Source organism: Arvicola amphibius, chromosome 6, assembly GCF_903992535.2.
Source record: "Arvicola amphibius chromosome 6, mArvAmp1.2, whole genome shotgun sequence".
NCBI classification, from domain to species: Eukaryota; Metazoa; Chordata; class Mammalia; order Rodentia; family Cricetidae; genus Arvicola; species Arvicola amphibius.
Window position 1 is genome coordinate 30165795 of NC_052052.2, and position 22754 is coordinate 30188548.

The 22754-nt window shown below is 38.6% G+C and overlaps 1 protein-coding gene across 4 annotated transcripts in view; it reads right to left on the reverse strand.

The window, feature by feature from the left end:
- Scmh1 (Scm polycomb group protein homolog 1) overlaps positions 1–22754 on the reverse strand; it is a 121324-nt gene that overhangs the window by 19042 nt on the left and 79528 nt on the right. For all 4 annotated transcript variants that reach the window (XM_038334514.1, XM_038334510.1, XM_038334511.1 and 1 more), the window contains 2 exons: positions 10641–10870; positions 6338–6464 (listed from right to left, as the gene is read on the reverse strand). In XM_038334514.1, coding sequence (XP_038190442.1) covers positions 6338–6464; positions 10641–10870 — 357 coding nt within the window. The remainder of the gene's footprint in view (positions 1–6337; positions 6465–10640; positions 10871–22754) is intronic.

Consider the following 22754-nt stretch of genomic DNA (forward strand, 5'->3'; position numbering starts at 1 on the left):
AGAGGCAGGCGGATCTCTGTGAGTTCGAGACCAGCCTGGTCTACAAGAGCTAGTTCCAGGACAGGCTCCAAAGCTACAGAGAAACCCTGTCTCGAAAAACAAAACAAAACAAAACAAAAAAAAAAACACCAAACCCCCCCCCAAAAAAAGAGTTTTAATGGAAGCCTAAAGTTTCCCAGAAGGCTACCCATCCAGGGTTTAGAAAAGTGGAGACAACAGTAACTGGAGAGTGAAGGATGGGGCACAAGTACTAGGAAGGAACTGAAAGTCTGATATGACTGTTGCCCATAATAGCATAAAACAGGAAATGTACTTAATGAGCTCAATGAAAGAGCTAAGATTTTAAAAGTCATTAAAATGCTACCTGCCTTCTTGCTGCTTATGATAAAATGTAAGATGTGAGATAAAATCCTTTATTAAGAGGTAAGAAAGAAGGTGGGGTATGGTGGCATATATCTTTAGTCCCAGCATTCATAACAGAGGCAGGTGAATCTGAGTCTGGTGCCAGTCTGGTCTACATCATGAGTATCAGGAGAGTCAGGGCTACATAGTGAGACTTTGTCTTCTCAAAAACAAACAAGCAAGCAAGCAAGCAAACAAACAAACAGAAAAGGTCTAAGAATCTGCTTCATAGACTTCTTTCAGACCAAAGATTTTCTAAGGAATTTGCTAAGAGAAATCCTTGCAGACTCTTTTCTTTATAGAACAAGATTAATTTTTTTCTCTTTAAAAGTATTTTAATTAAAATACAATTACATAATTAACCCCCTCCCAAAGTTCTCTCTCATATCCCCTTCCTTCCATTCCCTCTCAAATTCATAGCCTGTTTCTTTAATTATTAAGATTCTCCAGGGTACTTTTAGTTGTATCTGCAGAGGAAGTAAACCCTGATGTTACTCAGAGAAACCCTCACACTGCTAAGAAAGTCTAAGCTATCATTTTTTTAGAATGATCGCCAACATGAACTTTAGAAGGTTCAGAGACATACAAAACAGAGACCATTTGCTCCTCCAGCCCCACTTCTTTTTATTCTTCTCTCATATATTACAACCCAACCACAGTTTCCCCTCCCTCCTTTCCTCTCACCCACACCACCACTGCCCCAGATCCATTCCACCTCAGTTTCCCTTCAGAAAAGGGCAGGCCTCCCAGGGATATCAGCCAAACATGGCATATCAAATTGCAATAAGACTAGGTGTCTAACTACAGTCCCAGAGGATCTGACACAGTCTTTGGGCCTGTATAGGTACCATACACACATGTAATACACAGACACATACTTGCAGGTAAATATCCATATACATAATATACTCTCTTTGGACTCCCAACCTTTCTTAGGCAAGCAGAAAGGAGAAGACTACATAGGTGTCTCATGGCAAATGAGAGACAGAACTACAAATGTCTAGGAAGCAGCAGCACTGGATCTAATTAAGGATTTGGCTCACGTGCTCATTTGAATTCTGGAATTTCTCACATTAATGACTGCTGCACACTATAAAGTCATCCTAACCCTACTACAGCCACATGTTTGCTATGTGATGGAGAGGAACAACATCTAGGTCCTGTGGCTGAGGAACGTCACAGAGAAGTACTCGTGCATCTGCATCTCACTCAGAGGACGAGACAGACGCTGGACCTTCATGTTGTAATGAGATAAGACTTTTGATGAAGAGTCATGTGGGGGAAGAATTAACTTCTCAAGCAGGAAAAATGTAAATAATTTATATTTAGAGAGTTGTCTTAAGTAGTTTTAAAACATAGCTCATGATTCTTTAACCTGCCTCCACTGAGAGGTGAGCTCTGATTAGGGATTCCTTATTACTGAATTTAGGTTTTGTGGCTGACTGATCAGTAGAATATGGTTGAAATTATGCCATCTATGCTAAGTTTGGGGCTTGGGCATTAGTCTCTTTCTAACCATATTCTATTTATAGTGTGTACTGTGGCTAGGACAAGTTGGAGTTCTCTGGGAAGAGGTTATCTCAATTGAGAAAATTCCTCGATGCGACTGGCCTACCGGCAAGTCTGTAGGGCATTTTCTTGACTGATGATTGGTGTGGTAGAGCCAGCCCACTGTGAGCAGTGCTAACCCTGGCAGGTGGTCCTGGATGGTATAAGGAAGCAGGCTCAGTAAGCCCTGAGGAGCAGGCCTCTAAGCAGCATTCCTATATGGCTTCTGCTTCAGTTCCTACCTCCAGGTTGTTGATCTAACTTCCTTTGAGGGTGGACAGTGACCGTGAAAGTGCAAACCAAACAAACCCTTTCCTCACCAAGTTTCTTTTCACCGTGCTGTTTTTTGTTGTTTTGTTTTGTTTGTTTTTGAGACAAAGTTGTCCTGGAATACACTTTGTAGACCAGGCTGACCTTGAACTCAGAGATCTGCTTGCCTCTGCCTCCAGAGTGCTGGGATTAAAGGTGTGCACCACTGCTACTGGGCTTAGTCGTGCCATTTTATCACAGTAATAAGAAACCTTAAGTTAGGATGATCACAGAATCAGTCAACTCTCTAGACAGAAAGAGTACAAGGCCAACTTGAACAATACTCAAAAGATTGTCTCAAAACAAAGCACCAAAAAATCAAAACAAACTAAACAAAAACCCATCAACAAAACCAGATAATAAATATTAAAAGAAGTCAGGTGAAAAAAATCACCTTACCTATAGGATAATAGAAATTATGCAAGCAGAGAAAATATAAGAAAATATCTAAATTATTTTGAGAGAAGTCTGCACCAACCTAGACTTCTGAACCCCATGAAATTCTCCTTTAAATGTGAAGGAGAAATAAAGATAAAGAAAAATCAAAATAGTATCTCAAGAAATTTTAAGTCCTTTAGTAAGAGATGAAACAGATGAGAAACCTAAGATTATAAAATAAGGAAGGGCTAAGGAGTAACTCAGTGATTGAATACTTGCTTACTACAAGACCCTAGGTTTGATGACCGAAACTGTTGAATAAATAAATGAACAAAAGAGAGGAAAATACGAGAAAGACTAAGTGAAGACAATGTAAACATTTTCATTCTTTTTTTTAGATTTATTTATTATGTATACAATAATCCGTCTTGATGTATGCCCGCACACCAGAGGAGGGCGTCAGATCTCAGTACAGATGGTTGTGAGCCACCATGTGGTTGCTGGGAATTGAACTCAGGACCTCTGGAAGAGCAGCCAGTGCTCTTAACCTCTGAGCCATCTCTCCAGCCCCCAACATTTTTATTCTTAATTTACTAAAATTTATTCTCAATAATAATTATCAATAATATATTTGATTACTTATGCTATTATGTGAGTATATATACTTATGAATATATATATACTTAAATATAAGTGAAATGATTAGTACTAATGTCTTAGTAACTGTTCTATTACTGTGAAGAGAAACCATGACCAACATAACTCTTTTTTTGTAAGTATTTTGTTGAGTCTCTCTACAGAGCCCTAGCTGTCCTGGAATTCACTAGTAGAGCCGGCTGGCCTTGAACTCACAGAAATATGCCTACTTCTGCCTCCTGAGTGCTGAGATTAAAGGCCTGTGTCACCATGTCTGGGTATAAAGGTAACTCTGATAAAGTACTTAATTGGGGGCTTCTTTACAATTTCAGAGATTTAATCTATTTTTATCATGGTGGCACAAATAGTGCTGGAGCCATAGCTGAGAGCTACATCTTGATTCACAGGGGATGGGAGGGAAGCACACGCGCATGTGAGCGTGAGCATATGCGCGCACACACACACACACACACACACACACACACACACACACACACACGGCCTGAGTTTAATACCTAGGACCCACAAAGTGGAAAGAGAAAACACAGACTTCCTTTCTGCAGAACTGTCCTCTGATCTTCACACATGCACTGTGGCATTTGTCAACCCCACGTATATAAATGAAAAGCAAAACAGAACAACCCAAAACCAAAAACCCAGAAAACCAGATAGAACTACAAGGAATCAATTATTGTAGATGGAGACTTCAATAACCTTCTATCAGAAATGAATAGATACAGCAGGAAAATAAAAATAAAATTAACAAGAATATAACTGAAATCAATAGTACCATCAATCAACTGGTTATAATTGATACATCAAATAACTATTTTATCCAATAACAGCAGCTCAAACTCACAAAGACTAGTGAGAAAGGCAGACCACATCCTGGGCTACAGAACACTTGAACAAATTTAAAACAGAAACTAAACAGTGTACTCTTTCATGTCACAGTAGAGTTAAGATAGGAAATACCCAAATATGTGGTCGTTAAAACAACATATCCCTAAAAAACACATAAGATAAGTAAATAGTATGAGAAATTAAAAATATTTTAACTTAATCAATATGCAAAAAAACTTACTGAAACCTGTGAGATACAAGAGAAGCAGTGATGAGAAGCAAAGTACACAATGAAAAGATTTAGAAAACTCCAAAGTCAATAATAAAATTTACACCCAAAGAAACTAAAAACAAAAAAGGAATTAAACCCAGACTAAGCAGAAGAGAATAAAAATTAGGAGAAACTAATGAAATTTAAAGAAAAAAAATAGAAAAAAAAAACCCAAACCAAAAGTTAGTTTTGTAAAAAGATATGGCAGCAATAACTTCTATCAAAAGTGGTAAAGAAGACACTGCTACATGTCATGTATTAGTAAAAGGATGATGATATTATGAATCCCCCTGTTCCCTGGCTTTGGTGTGGATCCAGGGAAAACATAGTTCTCCATAGCCGTCCTCATTCTTTCCATATCTAGTCTATCCCTATTCCTTTGAGACTCCCTGCTGATGTAGAGAACCACTCTCTACAAGGGACACACAGTTGTCACACTTGCTTGGAATCCAAAACTGCTCTTTACCAGGGACCCCATAGATGCTACACCTGACTAGAACCCAGAATGGGGAAAAAGCAATGAAAGAACAAAACACACTTGTAGCTGTTTGAAAGAAAATAGCCCCCAAAGGGAGTGGGTAATATTAGGTGTGGTTTTGTTGGAGTGGATGTGGCCTTGTTGAAGGAAGTGTGTCACTGTGGGGGTGGGCTTTGAGGTCTCATATATGCTCAAGCCACACCCAGTGTTCGGTTCACTTCCTGTTGCCTGCACAAGATGTAGAACTCTCACCAGTCTCTCCAGCACCATGTCTGCCCTAATGCCACCATGTCCCACCCTAATGATAATGGACTGAACCTCTCAACTGTAAGCCACCCAGTAAAATGTTTCCTTATAAGAGTTGTCATGATTATAGTGTCTCTTCACAGCAACAGAAACCCTAACTAAGACAACACCCACCCATCAAAGGTAAGGCTAGATATTTATACCCAGAAACATCTCAAATGTCATAACACTAGCTGCCTATATCCCAATGGAAACACAAACATGAACAACAAGACAATACTTCTCTAGCAGAAGCCATCAGACCTATTGTAGGCTCTGAGGACCTTGAAGTGGACATTACTAAATGCCTTAATGAAGACCATGAAAACAGAAAGAGCTGAATGAATAATAACAAGATCTGAAAGTACAATTTAGCAAATAAATAGAATTGCTAAAGAAAAGTCAAGTTGAAATAAAATTCAAAATGAAAAATTCAGGAAGTTAAACAAAAAACCTCAGCAACAGATGAAGACATAGAAGAGAGAATTTCAGGTCTTGAAGACAAAGTGGAAGAAATAGATATGTATATACACTAAAGGTTATAGGTATTTTACAGCTACCTTGATAGGTATTTTATAAAATGGGGACACATATGACTTTTGCATGTGCTAGCCAGTGTACAATACACACACACACACACACACACACACACACACACACCAGGTTGATTACCCATTCTCATCAGCTACCAGATTTTACTTTGAATCAATCATTCATTGTCTGGTACCCAAAGTAAAATTCATTTTCACTGTATCAAGGTTTGCTTCCACTAATGATTTTTTTTTTTAAACTCAGAAGCTTTTCATCTATATTGGAATGGTGGCAGCCTCATGCTACAAGGCTTCTGAAAGGTAGAAGGGACCATTAATAAGGAAATGACCCAACTAAGCAAGATGAGTATTACTCTAAACTGGGCCAGCAAGCTTTGAATGTTTTCCTATTCTTTGCAACCGGCCTCAGATTCCCAGCTTTGAGTTCATAGAACAATTACCCCAGTTTTTTTTTTGTGTGTGTGTGTTTTCTTATTGGTCTGACAAAATGAAAGTTTTATATTTCAAAAGCTATAAAGAATTTTTTTAAACCTAGGTTTACACATGGACAGGGCTAGTTATTGGTAGAAGACAAGAGGAAATGTAGACACTATGCCTCAGGGACAAACTGCAGCTAGTTCCATCCTCTGCTCTTACCTGTGGGAGCCTGCATGGCTGAACTGGGGATGGTGGCAGCATCTTGGGGAACAGTGCTGGTATCCGGTTCAGGGGTGCTGGTTGTTGGTGAGGTGGGTGGTGGGCTCAGCAAAGTCCGAGGTTTCCTCTGTTAAAATGGATGGGAAAAGTTTGCTACCTGTGCACGGTACTTTCCCTTTTCATTTCTCTATTCCTAGCACTCAGTACACCCATGAAACAAACATATTTATTAATGGAACCACATTTTATTTGCTACTCAGTAACTGGCCCCAAAGTTGTACATATTTAAAGTACTTAATAAACATTTTCTGTTTAATGCAATTTTTTGGTTGTTTGTCAAGACAGGGTTTCTCTGTAGTAATGCACTTTTATGCTAGATTCAGTATCATAAGAACTCTAAATCTTTTGTAAATCGGGCAGATAAAAGCAGAAAGCATGCTATGGCTTAATGTTATTTTGTTTCTTTCTCTAAATGGAATTGAACCTTCTAACTCTACCAGATGCTTTCCTCTGCCTCCTCTCTTCAACTCATTACCTGCTATTCCTTCCCAGTCCCCAGTTAGAATTCTCTAAAACTCTGCGATTTTATCTGGCTTATATCTTACAATCTTAAGCTTTCTCTTCAACAAGAAATGTTCTCTTTTTATGTTATAAATTTATGTCCATCTAGGAAGCTCTCTTACTTTTCCTCTTAGCTCCATACTTTGTACCGTCCATGTGCTATCATTACCTGCTTGCACACTGATGCTCCCTATTGACCTAGAGCTCCGTGAAGGTCTGAGTGCCATTCCTCACATGACATCTGACATATAAGTATTAATAAATGCTTATCATGAAGCATACAGTATAGAGTACCAAAAAGGGGGTAATTAAGAAGATCTGTGAGAAACCTATTATTGTTATTATTTTTTGCTGGAACTCAGAATGTTTCAAAAAACAGTTTCTAAAAGCCTTTAGGTATACAAGGAAAACAACTATTACCAGGATCCAAAAATCATCTTTCACAAAGTATTTGTGTAAGGTACTCTGCCCTTTAAGGACACATAATTTAATCTAGAGAGATTTGCTGATGGCAGTGGTCATACATCAAATGGCTTCACATGAGGAAGTCATCATGCAAAACCCTTATTAGAAATGGACATATGCTTACAATATCAGGTACTCCTGAAAGTAGAATTCCATGGAAGTAGGAAGTCATGATAAAAGGTAAATAAGTACAAGTTCAACTTTAATGAGTTGGTACTATGATTTCAGGGTCTCTCAAAGAGCGGCCCAGTGAGGTGAGTACTGAAATGTTGTAGAAGAAAGAAGAAAGATGGAAGGTATCATTAGTATTTTAAATAGGTGTAATTACATGTATTACACAAATTCATGCATTAACTTTGATGTGGGATTCCCCTATGTATGTTATGAATATGTTTTATTACCATTAGTTAATAAAGAAGCTGTATCGGCCTATGGCAGGGCAGAATATATACAGTCTGGAAGAATACACAGAGAGAGTAGGAGGAGTCAGGGAGACGCCATGTAGCTGACTAAGGAGATAGACACCAGAACTTTACTTGTAGGCCACAACCTTGTGGTGATACACTGATTAATAGAAATGGGTTAATTTAAGATATAAAGAGTTAGTTTGTAAGAAGCCTGAGCTAATAGGCCAAACAGTGTTGTAATAATATAGTTTCTATGTGATTATTCGGGTCTAGTTGGCCGGGAACGAATGAGCAGTCTCCACCTACAAACTTAGTTCTACTTAACAGGGGGTATGGGGGCTCAACACCTTACTGAAAGAAGCTATTCCAAAGTCACACAGTGACCATCAATGGGGATGAGACCAAAACTTAAATGTGTCTGGCTTCTAAGACTTTCTTTTTGTTTCAAAAAGAAGAGGTGTCATCACATGGAAGGCATAAACTTTTATATGATTATGCAAAAGAGTAAAAGGGGTCAGATGTTAGGACACAAATCATGATACCATGAAAATATTTACTTTCAAAAGAAGGGCTACTATGTTTTTGACTTCCTGAAGGGTGCAGAGCAGAGCAATCATAATAACTGAGTTCTCAGTTTTCAAAGGATATTGAAGGCCCTATAATGTAATCATCTTCAAAAACAAGAAAACAAAAACAAACGAACAAAACCATTTTGATCCTCCATCTTTCTCACCTTTCCATTTGTCTTAGTGGCATAGCTACTGTGTACCATGTAGTATACCCTTCTGTGCAAACAGCTTTACTCGCAAATGTTCATTATGTAATGTGTTGCTGGTCGGGTTCAAGGCCTCTGGCTTTCAGTACACCATGAACACTGGACCCTCACCAACACTCCTCTCGGAGTGTTGCTTCCTTGAGTCAGTTTTCTTGTTTATTTGGTCTTTTTAAATTTGCTTTTTAGTTAATACTCTTATTTATATTTATTTATCTCTATTATATTTTTGTTATTTTTTTTTAAGGTTTCCCTTGAGGGGCCATTACAAGAGTGAAGGGCAAATGCAGAGGGACTGGGAAATAAGTGGGATTGGAGTGCATAATGTGATATTCTTAAAGAATCAATAATAATTATGATAAAAACTGAAGATTATAGTAATTTTAATATTTAGCATTCTGATTCTATGGTTTCAATGTTTTTTTCCTACTTATTCTGTTTTATTTTGAAGAGAAATTCTAGAATATATTTAAATGGCTTGTACTTTGTTAATTACCAAATGTATACTAAAACAAATTTAAAAGGATTTGGTGACAGGTAACATATAAAATAAATTAAAAGATTTTTCTGAAAAAAATCATCTTCTCTTTCTGCCTTCTCTTTCTTGAAACAGATCCCTGGCAGTGCCACCTAGTCCCTGAGAAAACACTTGTAACTACGGGAGCTTACTACTATTTGAGATAGCTCCTTATTATACTGAAACAAAGACCTTCTATTTTAATTTCAATTTGTTCTCTCATTTTGTTTTTGGAGTCTCTCAGATACATACATTCCCTCAATATATGCCCACGTAATCAAAACCAAGCCTCTCTGGCCTTGCATTCTTAGAAGCTTCATTCAGCCTCTCCTCTGCAGCACGAGAAAGAGAAGAGGGAGTGAGGTAATGCTGGGATACAGTGACAGCAGCAGTGGTTGTCGTCGTCATAGTGATAACACTGCAGGACCAGGGCTAGGTATTACAAGTGAATATTATACAGAAAGAGTAAGCAGTGACATTGAGAATTTAAATCCAATAAAAAAGAGACAAGAGAGGTAGCGTCATGACTAGAATCTTCCATTCATTTGTCCGTCCATCCATCCATCCATCTTACATATACAGAACATCTCCCATGAGACTGAGATACAGGGAGGAAAAGAGAAGAGAAGGTTAGGTACTTGACCTGGGGCGCTTATACTCTACAAGGACTAATGTTTGCTAGAGTTATTGACAAGCATAGCAAATCAGCCAAATAACCAACTCTAGAGAAAATATGGGACTGCAATGGAGGTCCAGGGAGAACAGGACATCATTTCCACAGGGTGATTCAAGTAATCAAATTCAGAAGGGAGGTTTTGAGAAACCCTTGATCATTAGGAAATAAGTGGAGGAGAGATGATAACAAGGACCCTAGAAGAGTTTTTTTCCACATCATTGCTTTTGCTAGGGAAGCTATCCATGGAAACACTGAATGACTTAAGAAGTAGTACATTCATTCAGTAAAGCCTGACTTGATCTTTTCCTACATCACAGGAAAGTATATGACCCTTAGGTGTGTGTACAGTGGCGATCTTGGAACTAGATGTAGAAACCAGTCAATGTAGTCTTTGTCATTCACTTGTTATATGGTCTTAGGAAAATCATTTCACATGTCTAACTTTTAATTTACTTCATAATAAAGTAATGCTAATAGTCTCCCAGAGCTTTGTGATGATCATAATATGAATGTAATAGCATCTAATATAGTTGGACATTAAATAATTAAATGAAGTTTTAAAAAGAAATCTTAGCAATAGTAAATTAAATACATTTACAGAATATATTTACATGCTAGGCATCTATTTTGTGAAGGTTAATGAAAAGCAGGATCTTTTATCTATGAAGACATTGGATAGACTCTCTCAAAAACTAAAATTGGTTTCCTATCCCTACTATCCTATCTCTAACATTAGTAAACTACAGGTAAGGGCTAAATAGAGATGGCAATCTAGATTTCTCTTAAAAATCACCAACTAGGTGAACAAGATGGCTACATGTGCTCCTTTTCGAGATGAAATGTATGGCTGAATTGCCTCTTTGCTGTCCCAAACCTCTTTCTGGGAAGCCCACATTTTTACCTACCTTACTGCCAGGTTTGGGACCCCTCTTCTTTGGGAATTTCAAAGGTTCAGCTGACTTGGATGGGGTAGAGGTGGGATGGGGAATAAGGATCTTGGGTGTTCGGCCCCGCTTCTTTCCTGGTTTGCGCCCCCTCTGCCCTGGTTGATGCTCCAAGACAGTTTTGGTGCTGTGGATGCTGGGCTTCTCAGTATTCACATCAGATGCAGGGGAAGGATTCTTTGGAATCACAACTGTAAGAAAAAGACTCATTCTATTATCCCTCTTCCTGTATTTCCACCTGTCTTAATTAGGGTTTCTATTATGACAAAACACAATGACCAAAAAGCAATCTGGGAAGGAAAGGGTTTATTGGGCTTATACTTTCATACTGTAGTGCATCACTGAAAGAAGCCAGGGCAGGATCTCAAACAGGGTAGGAACCTGGAGGCAGAAGCTGATGCAGAGGCCATGGAGGGGTGGCTGCTTACTGGCTTGTTTCCCATGGCTTGCTCTGCCTTTCTTATAGAATCCAGGATCGCCAGCTAAGTGGTGGTACCACTCACAATGGGCTGGGCTCTCCCCCATCAATCACTAATTAAGAAAATGCCTTACAGTTGGATCTTATGGAGGCATCTTCTCAATTGAAGTTCCCTCCTTTCAGATGACTCTAGCTTGTATCAAGTTGACATAAGATCAGCCAAGACACTATCCCAGACAGAAGGAAAAATAACATTTCTGTCCAGGGAGTTTGTGCTAGTTTCATGGCATTTGACCTAGATGCTGTTTCAGGTATTTGGTCACAACAACAGGAAAAGTAACATAACATGAATATCCACACTGCCCAGCACATATCGACAACAACACTGGAGAAAGTCCTTCTAACACATTTCATAAAAAGAACCTAACTCTCATTAAATTCAGCACTCTACTTACTTTATTTTTTTTCTTTTTTAATATTTATTTATTTATTTATTATGTATACAATATTCTGTCTGTGTGTATACCTGCAGGCCAGAAGAGGGCACCAGACCCCATTACAGATGGTTGTGAGTGACCGTGTGGTTGCTGGGAATTGAACTCAGGACCTTTGGAAGAGCAGGCAATGCTCTTAACCTCTTAGCCATCTCTCCAGCCCTCTACTTACTTTATACCTTAGCCTGAGTAACTAAACCAGCTAAACGGCCTCCCTTTAAGCCGGTTTTTATGAGTCCCAAGACAGTCAAAGCCCATGAACCTAAGTGGGGTAGGGAGGTAAGGAATCACCTGACAGACAAGGCTCTCAGGGGTACCTAGTACATGGCTACAGAATAGAAATGAAGCCAGATGGAGACCTTGGGAGAGGGTTGAAGGGGAGGGGGGAGGCAGGGAGGGGAGCAGACAAAAATGTAGGGCTCAATAAAAATCTATTAAAAATATTTAAAAAAAAAAGAAATGAAGCCAGATAACAAAAGAAGAGCAGTCCCCTGTCTCAGCTCTTTACAGTAGTACTAATAGTTTGCTTCTCTCTTTCCCTGAAGGTTAAGCATACATAGTGTAGTGCACAACTATAAAACTAGGGAGGAAGTTGCCTTCACTGGACTGAAAGATCTGGACAGAAGAAAACAAACAATTTTATTGGACAGCTCTTAAAAACCAGGTTATGCATGTCTTTTGTGAGCAACACTGAGATGAGGCTTCAGGAGAGTTTAACAGCTTCTTAATAACTAGATTTGAAGAAGCTATCTCGAGGGAAGATCTGGAAGCTCTTCCTATTAGGAAGCCCTGATCTGCCTTGCCACATTTTAACTTAATTATCCTGCTTGAAAAAAAATAAAGTAAAAAAGGATAGTATCAAGGAATTAGGGATCTAATTTTAGTTCTGTCCCTTATGATGTGACCTTAAATTTGTTATAATCTTTTCTCACTTTTCTAGATGTAAGTGATTAGTCAATTTATGATTGTCTTTATCAGAGAAAGATGAAAGACATGAATATAATCCAACGCATTTTGGTGTTACTAAGGTGGAAAGAATTAACTCCCTAATCAACAATACTTAAGTTCTTATATACTTAGGGTTCCACTTGGCCTTCATGACAATCTTGTAACACTGACAGTACCTCCTCTAAAAAGTGAGGAAAGCAAGCATCATCAAAGTTAAAGTGGAAGAGCTGGCTATGATTCTAGTCTTTGGTATTGTCATGTAGCCCAGAAGAAAGAAATCTCTCTCTGAATAAAAGGGAGAGCGCCAGTGAGCACCAGCATTCATCTTTCTGCTCCGGACTGTTGAGGCAATGTACCTCATACTCCAACTAACAGCTAGAACTGCTCTCACCAACACATCTTCCTCATTGAGGAAGCCCTGGGAACAGCAATTCATGTGCTAATTAACTTGATCATTAACTTTTGAAAATGTAGTAAAAGCTGTCAAGGATCTACACTGAAAAAAAAAAAAAAAACAAAACAAAAACCAGTGTGACTCTAAAGGATCCAGTTTCAAGAAGACTGGTAGAATTTTGCATAACAATTTGGTGGGTGTGGAAGATACAAGGTGGCCTGAACATCTAGATCAGAAAGAATACATGAGTACATCACAAGAGGCTTTCAATTACTAAATGGCAGACAGCCTGAACATCTAAACAGCTGGCAGTAAAAAGTTATGACTAGTTAAGTAAGTAAGAATCCATGAGTTCACACTGATATAACTAAGTAATTAACTAAATAGGGGGAAGGGAAAGCTCTTATTCCATAATTCAGCTTAATGAACTATGGTAATGCCATCCTAGCCTAACTTTATTTCATGCTTGCATGGTCACTTATCAGCCTTCTACCCTTAACAGCCACATTTGCCTTAGCAACCCTTCTAGGGATTGTCTATGACCTTGACCATGACCCAAATGTTTTATGTAGTATCTGGAAAAATACCACTGAGCTTTACAATAAAAGAGGTTACTAGTCCCCACGTTACACACACTAATCCCCTCCCCTAGCCCCCACTGCACCACTGATGTATTAACTTCCCTCCCAGAATTCTGTTCTGTCTACTCCGCCCACCTAAGCGCTGGCCAATCAAATGAGCCAGGCAGTTTCTTTATTAACCAATGAAATCAATTCAAACAGAAGACCCTCCCACATCACTTTAGCTTTCTTTCCATACTGTCTTTGGAGATGTTTCCTGAGTTTTGGGAGAGAGGTGGTACAACTGTCCCATCTAGGCCGAGAACTCACAGTTGCTTGGTCTCAGCACTTAGATGTGCCTCCTCAAATAAATTAGTCTTAGGAAATCAATAACAAAATTTTTGTGTTAGTAAATTTCTGTCTACTCCCATAGATGGTTTGGGAGGAAATATTATGGTTATAAATGATCATTTCTGGCTCTTAATAAAATGACTGACCGAAGGAAAAAATGTAAGCATATGTATATATCAAGAACACAAGAATGCAGCAAACTCTTACAGTAATGACAAACAAGAAGTTTTGAGGAAAATTTGATGAGATGAAAAGAGTTGGATTGTGACAGCTAAAATTCATTGTCTTGAGGTTGGAGATACAACTCCATAGAAGAGCACCTGCTTAGCATGTAAAAAATCCTAGGCTGGAATTCCTTAGCTCCACATTTTTAAAAAGAATTGTTCTTAGGCTAAGGAAAGCTGGAATGTGCTTGTATGACAGTGGCTGATCCACAGACGTTTGCTCACAGTGTTCTGTCAGAGGACCTTTCAGAGGAGCCTGAACGGGCTTGGCCAAACAGCTGAGCAGCCCAGCTGAGAAGATACAGCCCTCTTCTTTTTAGGTTGCTTTTTTTTACTTTTAGCTTCAGTCAAGTCTGTCATGTCTCTGAGTTTTGGTAACTTGAGCTTTTGAAGTTGACTTATGACCCCATCATGTATGATTTTAGTTGTCTTTCTACTTCCCCACTTGAAAGTCTCTGGGAAAATATGGTGCTTTGTAGTTGCAGAAGTCTTCTTCCCAGGCCACAGGGATGAGAGTCAGCTGTATAAAAAGCTAGGACATGGAGTGCTGAGGCTTAGCTAGCAGGAGGCAGGAGGCAGTCAGACTTTATTAAGAAAACTGAAGTTCAGAGTAATAAGAGTTTCAGCCTTGGCATAAGCCCAGCTGGTAACATACAGCAGAGCCCAGCCAAACTGAACAAAGCTAAGAGAGAACACAGCTCTAAATCACTATGCTTAGGGTGAGGAGAGACAGTTTTAGGCCAGACAGCTTCTCCCTACTTCAGTTGTTCCCATTTCATACACAAACACACACACACACTAGATTGTTTTACATTTTAGTCATCTGTTTCTAATTCCATATGCTTTGTTGGTGCTGTAGAGAAAATAAAACTAATGATAACTTCTTCTTTGGGACAGCTATGGCTGCTAACTAAGGATTATTTAGAAAAACATAGAAAGTAGAAATCACCATGGCTCTGCTCTCTGGGTCTGACGCGATGAAGCTCCGGCCCAAGATGGACGTACGCTAGAACCTTCCCAGTAAGGCACCACTTTGTGGTGCTACACAGATTATTAGATATGGGTTAATCAAGACGTGAGTAAGAGGCTAAAACTAATGGGCCAGGCAGTGTTTAAACGAATACAGTTTGTGTGTTGTTATTTCTGGGGCTAAGCTAGCCAGGCAGCCGAGAGCCGGGCAGCGGGAAGCGGCCCACAGCTCACCACTGATGTAATTGGAGATTTGTCTTTAAAAATGCCATATCTCTGAGCTTGAGTACTAAGACTTTTCAGAAGTATGAGCCCATTCTTGGTCTGGCCATTGATAAAAGAACTAAAAATTTTAACTGGCTTAATTAGCATGGTTGTCAATAACTTTCTTGTGGGGATCACTCAAGTTAATGAGTACAAACAAAATGAGAAAATTAAAAAATGAGTGAGGGGAAGGAAGGTTATGGGAACAGACTGGGAGGAGAGAAGGGAGAGAGGGAAAACTGATTTGGCTGAGAAAATAATTAATTAGTTAATAATTAGAAAAAGTACAGATGTGTGGAGAACTAGGTATGGGGTGACGGGGGGGGCTCTAGTGTAAGGGCGGTGTCGCTCAGTGTACTGGCCTGACAGGTGTCTCTCCTCACACATCACACACCAAGTCACTTTAAGTTTCAGTTTTCTCATAAGTAAAATAATCACGCCTACTTTAGAGTTATAGGAAAATAAAATGAAACAATGAGAAGCGTGAAAGAACATTAGGTAAACATTCCTTTTTCTTACCACAAGAAACATTTCTATTTTGCTTAGAATTTTTAAACATTTGCATATTAATGACTAGAAGGTAGGAAAGATGGAGGAGACATTACAATCAGAAAGGGAACAAACAGGCTTACATGCAGGACACATCTTGCTTTCCGAAGTGGATTGCATAAGCACATTCCTTCCACATGTGTCACTTGCTTCCTAGTCAGGGCAAAAAGCTTGCTAAAATTCTCCCGCTGGGACCCACTGAGGCAGGAGACAGAAGCATTATTAAAGGGGAGGGGAATGGTAAATGCTGGAAATGCTGTGGAAGGTCTTTGCCGTCTTGGTCTTTCTGACATCTGCTATTGCAAGGCTATGGCTTTCTGAAAGACACGTAAGAGCAGATAGCCCACTCGCCTGGAAGCATCAACCACACAGTGAGTCATGCTTCTTATCAGCATGGATGCAGTCAGGAGATGTGTGGCTCCCAGTGGCTCCCAGCTCGGGGCTCTCTATTTTGGCTCTGTGGCCTGCCTGGTTGGCCTAGATTTTCCAATAAGAGAACAGAACTTTCGAAGTAAGAAGGTATGAAATCAGTCTACTAACTTCTGAACAAAATCTTGAGAAAAGACATTATCTTGTTCTAGCCTTAAGTAAACAAAAATAAGTCCACTACTGTAGGAGCCAGCCATGATAAGCTAAATATGAACAAATCACCCAAAGGAAGTTCTTTACTTCCAACCGTTATCACCTGCCAGTGTAGGATCAGCCACCAATAAGTTTAATGGAGGCCTGAGTCTCAGTAGTTTACCCTGAAGCAATACCTGGTTGCAGGAAGAACCATAAACTAAGATTACCTGAGCACCACCCAAGAACAGGCCATCCAAAGGAAATGCCTAATATTCCAACTGCTATAGATAGGATCACCTGCCAGCACACACTCACCAGGACACCCCTAGACAAATGTCAGTAAATCAGGGGTCCTGAACCCCAGAAACCCTTCACCTCCTCCTTTACTACTATAAAAACCCAATTCTAATTGAGCTGGGGGCTCTCCATTTATTCCAATACATTGGACATGCGGAGAGACCGAGTGCAAACTTGCATAAAATAAAGGCTCTTTGCTTTTACATATGGGGACTTGGTCTCCTTGTTGGCTTTTGGGGGACTTCACAGATTTGGGCATAACAACTACCAGTTCTAAGGCACTTGCTGCTTCCCAGAGCCTTGCAGGCAAGTAAGGGGATGGCAATAAACTTCTTACCCTGATCCAGGGCATACATTTCTTGTAGCATATAGAAAAGTGGTACTTTCTTAAGAAGCCTGTTTCCTCTCACCTTGCTCCAAGATCCTTCTACTTCAGCACTACTGACTGAAACCAAACCATCCTCATCTCACTTAACACGACTGTCTGGTATGGCTCTGCTACAACACAAGCAGCAATTTATTCCTTTTTTGTTGCCAAATATCTTATTAAGTAGATATACTGTGTTTTATTTATCTGCTCCTTGGCTGGTGAATGTTAAGGGTATTTCAACTTTTGAGCTGTAATAAACAGTGCTGCAAAAACACTCATGTTTCATAGGGATGTTTTTTCTGTTTTGCGGGGTGGGGAGATATATACCTATGAGTGGAAATTCTGGGTCATACAGTAACTACACCCAGCTGTTATAACTTCCAAACTGTTTTCTAATGTGTCTGAAGCATTTTACCCCTTACCAGCAATGTATAAAGAATCCAATTGTTCTACATCTTCTATAATATTCATCACTATGTTTTTGATTGTATGTTTTGATTGCAGCTGTATGAGTGGGTGTGAGGTAGCATCACACTGTGATTCAATTAGCATTTCCCTAAAGACAATGTCACTGAGCATCTTTCCAAGGCCTTATTGGCTATTTGCATATATTCTCTGGAGAAATATCTACCCAAATAATTTGCCTGTTTATAAGTTAGCATATGCAGTAATGGGTCTCAGTATGGTATTTTCACACATGTGTATAATTATACTTTGTTCTTATTCACCCACCTCCCCTAGATCATCCTTACATCCCCTCTTGCTGGTTTCCTTACCCCTGGCATCTTCTGTTTTCATGTTGCATGTATTACATTATTGCTACTTTCCCCTTATTTCTTCGGCTGAAGAACTTTTTCTCACCTCTGAACTACACACACACACACACACACACACACACACACACACACACACACACACACACAAATCCAGAGTCCACATAAAAAATATGTGCATTTGTCTTTCTGAGTCTGCTTTGCTCAATATCATAAGCTCTGGTTGTACCCATTTTTCTACAAATATCATGATTTCATTTTTTATTATAGAGGAATAAAATTCCATAGTGTGTATATATAATTCTATTTGATATTTAATATCAAACATGCATTATTATAACATTATAACATGTTATAATATTATAATGTTATAATATTATTAACATTTAATATATATGTTATATATATAAAATTCTCTTTATCATTCACTTATTATCCATTTGTTAATAGAAATCGACTATTTTAAAATTGGGTTATTTATCTTTTCCATAGTTGAGCTATAAGTGTTCTTTTACATTCTAGAAAGTGATTTCAAACAATAAATGGACCTCCTACCTAGAGAGCAGGGCTGTCCCTACTGGGAGAGCAATAGATAATCTCATACCAGAAAATCCTAAAGAAGGGAAACACAAACACACTACATTCACCACCAACAAAACCAGAAAATAACAGGAATTAACAATCACTGATCATTAATATCCCTTAATATCAATGGACTCAATTCACCTATAAAAGGACATAGGCTAACAGAATGGATAGATATGAAAACAGGACCCATCCTTCTGTGGTATACAAGAAACACACCTTAACTTCAAAGACAGACATTACCTCAGAGTAAAGGGTTGGAAAAATATTTTACAATCAAATTCACCTAAGAAACAAGCTAGTGTAGCTATCCTAATATCTAACAAAATAGACGCCAACTAAAATTAATCAAAAGAGATGGAGAGGATATTTCATATCCATCAAAGGAAAAAAATTCCAGCAAGATGAAGCCTCAAATCTAAATAGTTATGCCCCAAATACAAGAACATCCACATTTATAAAAGAAACATTACTAAAACTTAAAGCACAAATCAAACCTCACACACTAATAGTGGAAAACTTCGACACCCCATTCTCACAAACAGGTCTGCCAGACAGAAACTTGAGACATGAGGAAACTAATAGATGTTGTGACTCAAATGAACTTAACAGACATATATAGAACATTTCACCCAAACACAAAAGAATATACCTTCTTTTCAGCACCTCATGGAACCTTCTCTAAAACTGACCACATATTTGGTCATAAAGCAAATCTCAAAAGATAGAAAAAATGGAATAACTCTCCGTATCTTATCGGATCACTGTAGCTTAAAGTTAGAATTCAACAACATTAATTGCAGAAACCTACTGACTCATGGAAACTGAACCATGTTCAACTGAATCACCACTGGGTCAAGGAAGAAATAAAGAAAAGAAATTAAAGATTTCTTATGATTAAGTGAAAATGAAGGTACAACGTACCCAAACTTATGGGACACTTTGAAAGCAGTGCAAAGAGGAAAATTCATAGCACTAAGTGCCCACATAAAGAACCTGGAGAAATCCCACACTAGTGACTTAACAGCACACCTGAAAGCTCTAGAACAAAAAGAAGCAAACTCACCCAGGAGGAGTGACAGGAAAGAAACTGAGGGCTGAAATCAATAAAATAGAAACAAATAAAACAATAAAAAGAATCAGTGAAACAAGGAGTTGGTTCTTTGAGAAAATCATCTAGACAAACCCTTACCTAAACTAACCAAAAGGGAGACAGAACATCCAAATTAACAAAATCAGAAATGAGAAGGTGGACATAACAACAAACACTGAGGAAATCCAAAGAATCATTAGGTCACACTTCAAAAACCTGTTCTCCACAAAATTGGAAAATGTAAAAGAAATGGACAATTTTCTGGATAGGTAAGACTTACAAAATTAAATTGAGACCAGATAAACAACTTAAACAGACCTATAACCCCTAAAGAAATAGAAGCACTCATTAAAAGTCTCCCCCACCAAAAAAAAAAGTGAGGGCCAGATGGTGACGGCACAGAATCCTACCAGAACTTCAAAGAAGAACTAATACTAATACTCCTCAAATTGCTCCACACAATAGAAACAGAAGGAATGTTGCTAAACTCTTTTTATGAGGCTACAGTTACCTTCATGCCAAACCACACAGACACAACTAAGAAAGAGAATTACAGACCAATCTCCCTCATATACATCGATGCAAATATACACAATAAAATACTGGCAAACCGAATCTAAGAACACATCAGAACCATTATCCACCATGATCAAGTCGGCTTCATCCCAGAGATGCAGGGATGGTTCAACATACGAAAATCTGTCAATGTAATCCACCATATAAATAAACTGAAAGAAAAACCCATATGATCATCTCACTAGATGCTGAAAAAGCATTTGACAAAATCCAATACCCCTTCATGATAAAGGTCTTAGAGAGAGCAGGGATACAAGGAATGTATCTAAACATAATAAAAGCAATATACAGCAAGCCAACAGTCAACATGAAACTAAATGGAGAGAAACTCAAAGTGATCCCACTAAAATCAGGAACAAGACAAGGCTGTCCACCCTCTCCATATCTATTCAATACAGTACTTGAAGTTCTAGCTAGAGCAATAAGACAACAAAAGGAGATCAAGAGGATATAAATTGAAAAGGAAGAAATAAAACCTTTGCTATTTGCAGATGATATGCTAGTATACATAAATGACCCCAAAAATTCTATCAGGGAATTAGTGATAAACACCTTCAGCAATGTGGTGGGATACAAGATTAACTAAAAAAAAAAATCAGTAGCCCTCCTATACACAAATGATAAACGAGCTGAAAAAGAAATCAAGGAAGCCAGCCTGGTCTACAAGAGCTAGGTCCAGGACAGGCTCTAAAAAAGCTGCAGAGAAACCCTGTTTCGAAAAACCAAAAAAAAAAAGAAATCAAGGAAACATCACCCTTTACAATAACCACAAATAACACAAAATATCTTGGGGTAACTTTAACCAAACAAGTGTAAGACCGGTAAGATAAGAACTTTAAGTCTCATAAGAAAGAAATCAAAGAAGATATCATAAAATGGAAAGATTTCCCATCCTTTTAGATGGGTACGATCAACATAGTAAAAATGGCAATCTTACCAAAAGTAATCTACAAATTCAATGCAATCCCTATCAAAATTCCATCACAATTCTTTGCAGACCTCAGAAGAATAATACTCAACTTCATATGAAAAACAAACAAACAAAAAACCCAGGATAGTCAAAACAATCCTGTACAATAAAGGAACTTCCAGAGGTGTTACCATCCCTGACTTCAAGCTTTACTATAGAGCTATAGTAATAAAAACAGTTTGGTATTGGCATAAAAGCAGACATATGAATCAATGGAATCAATTCAAAGACCCTGACATGAATCTACATACCTATGAACACCTGATTTTTGACAAAGAAGTCAAAATTGTACAACAGAAAAAAGAAAGCATCTTCAGCAATTAGTACCAGCATAACTGGATGTTGATATGTAGAAGAATGCAAATAGATCTACAGCTATCATTACGCACAAAACTAAAGTCCAAGAGGATCAAACACCTCAACATAAATCTAGCTACACTGAAACTGATTGAAGAGAAAGTGAGAAGTAGTCTTGAACAAATTGACACAGGAAACCACTTCCTGAATATAACACTAGTAGCACAGACACTGAGAGCAACAATTAACAAGTGGGACCTCCTGAAACTGAGAAGTTTCTGTAAGGCAAAGGGCATGGTCAATAAGACAAAATGAAAGCCTACAGAATAGGAAAATATCTTCACCAACTCCACATCTGACTGAGGGCTGATCTCCAAAATATACAAAGAACTCAAGAAACTAGCCATCAAAATACCAAATGATTCAACTAAAAAATGGGGTACGAAACTCAAATGGCCAAAAGACATTTGAGGAATTGCTCAACATCCTGAGCCATCAGAGAAATGCAAATCAAAACGACTTTGAGATACCATCTTAAACCTGTCAGAATGGCTAGAATCAGAAACACTGATGACAGCTTATGTTGGAGAGGATGTGGGGTAATGGGAACACACTTCCACTGCTGGTGGGAGTGCAAACTTGTACAGGCACTTTGGAAATCAGTATGGCGGTTTCTCAGAAAATTGGGAATCAATCTACTTTGAGACCCAGCAATACCACCCTTGGGCATAAAAGGATGTTCAATCATACCACAAGGACATTTGCCCAGCTATGTTCATAGCAGCATTATTTGTAACAGTCAGAACCAGGAAACAACCTAGATGTCTTTCACCAGAAGAATGAATAAAGAAAATAGGTACATTTACACAATGGAGTATTACCCAGCAGTAAAAACAATGACATCTTGGAATTTGCAGGCAAATGGATGGACCTAGAAAAATACCACCCTGAGTGAGGTACACCAAACCCAGAAAGACAAACAGGGTATGTACTCACTCATTAAGTGGATATTAGACATAAAGAAAAGGATAACCAGGATATAACCTACAACCCCTGAGAAGCTAGCTAACAAGGAACTAGAGAAACATGCATGGATGCCCCTATGAAGGGGAATTAGGTAAGATCTCCTGACTAAATTTGGAGGTGGGGTGAAGGGAAGGGGAGGAGAACATGAAGGAAAGGGATGGTTGAGTTGGGGAAGAGACAGAGAGGGAGATCAAGGAAAAAGATATCTTGATAGAGGGCACCATTATATGGTTAGGGAGAAATCTGGTGTTAGGAAAACTCCCAGGAATCTACAAGGATGACCCCAGCTAAGATTCTTAGCAATAGCTGACATATAGCCTGAATTGGCTATATACCCTGACATATACCCTGTA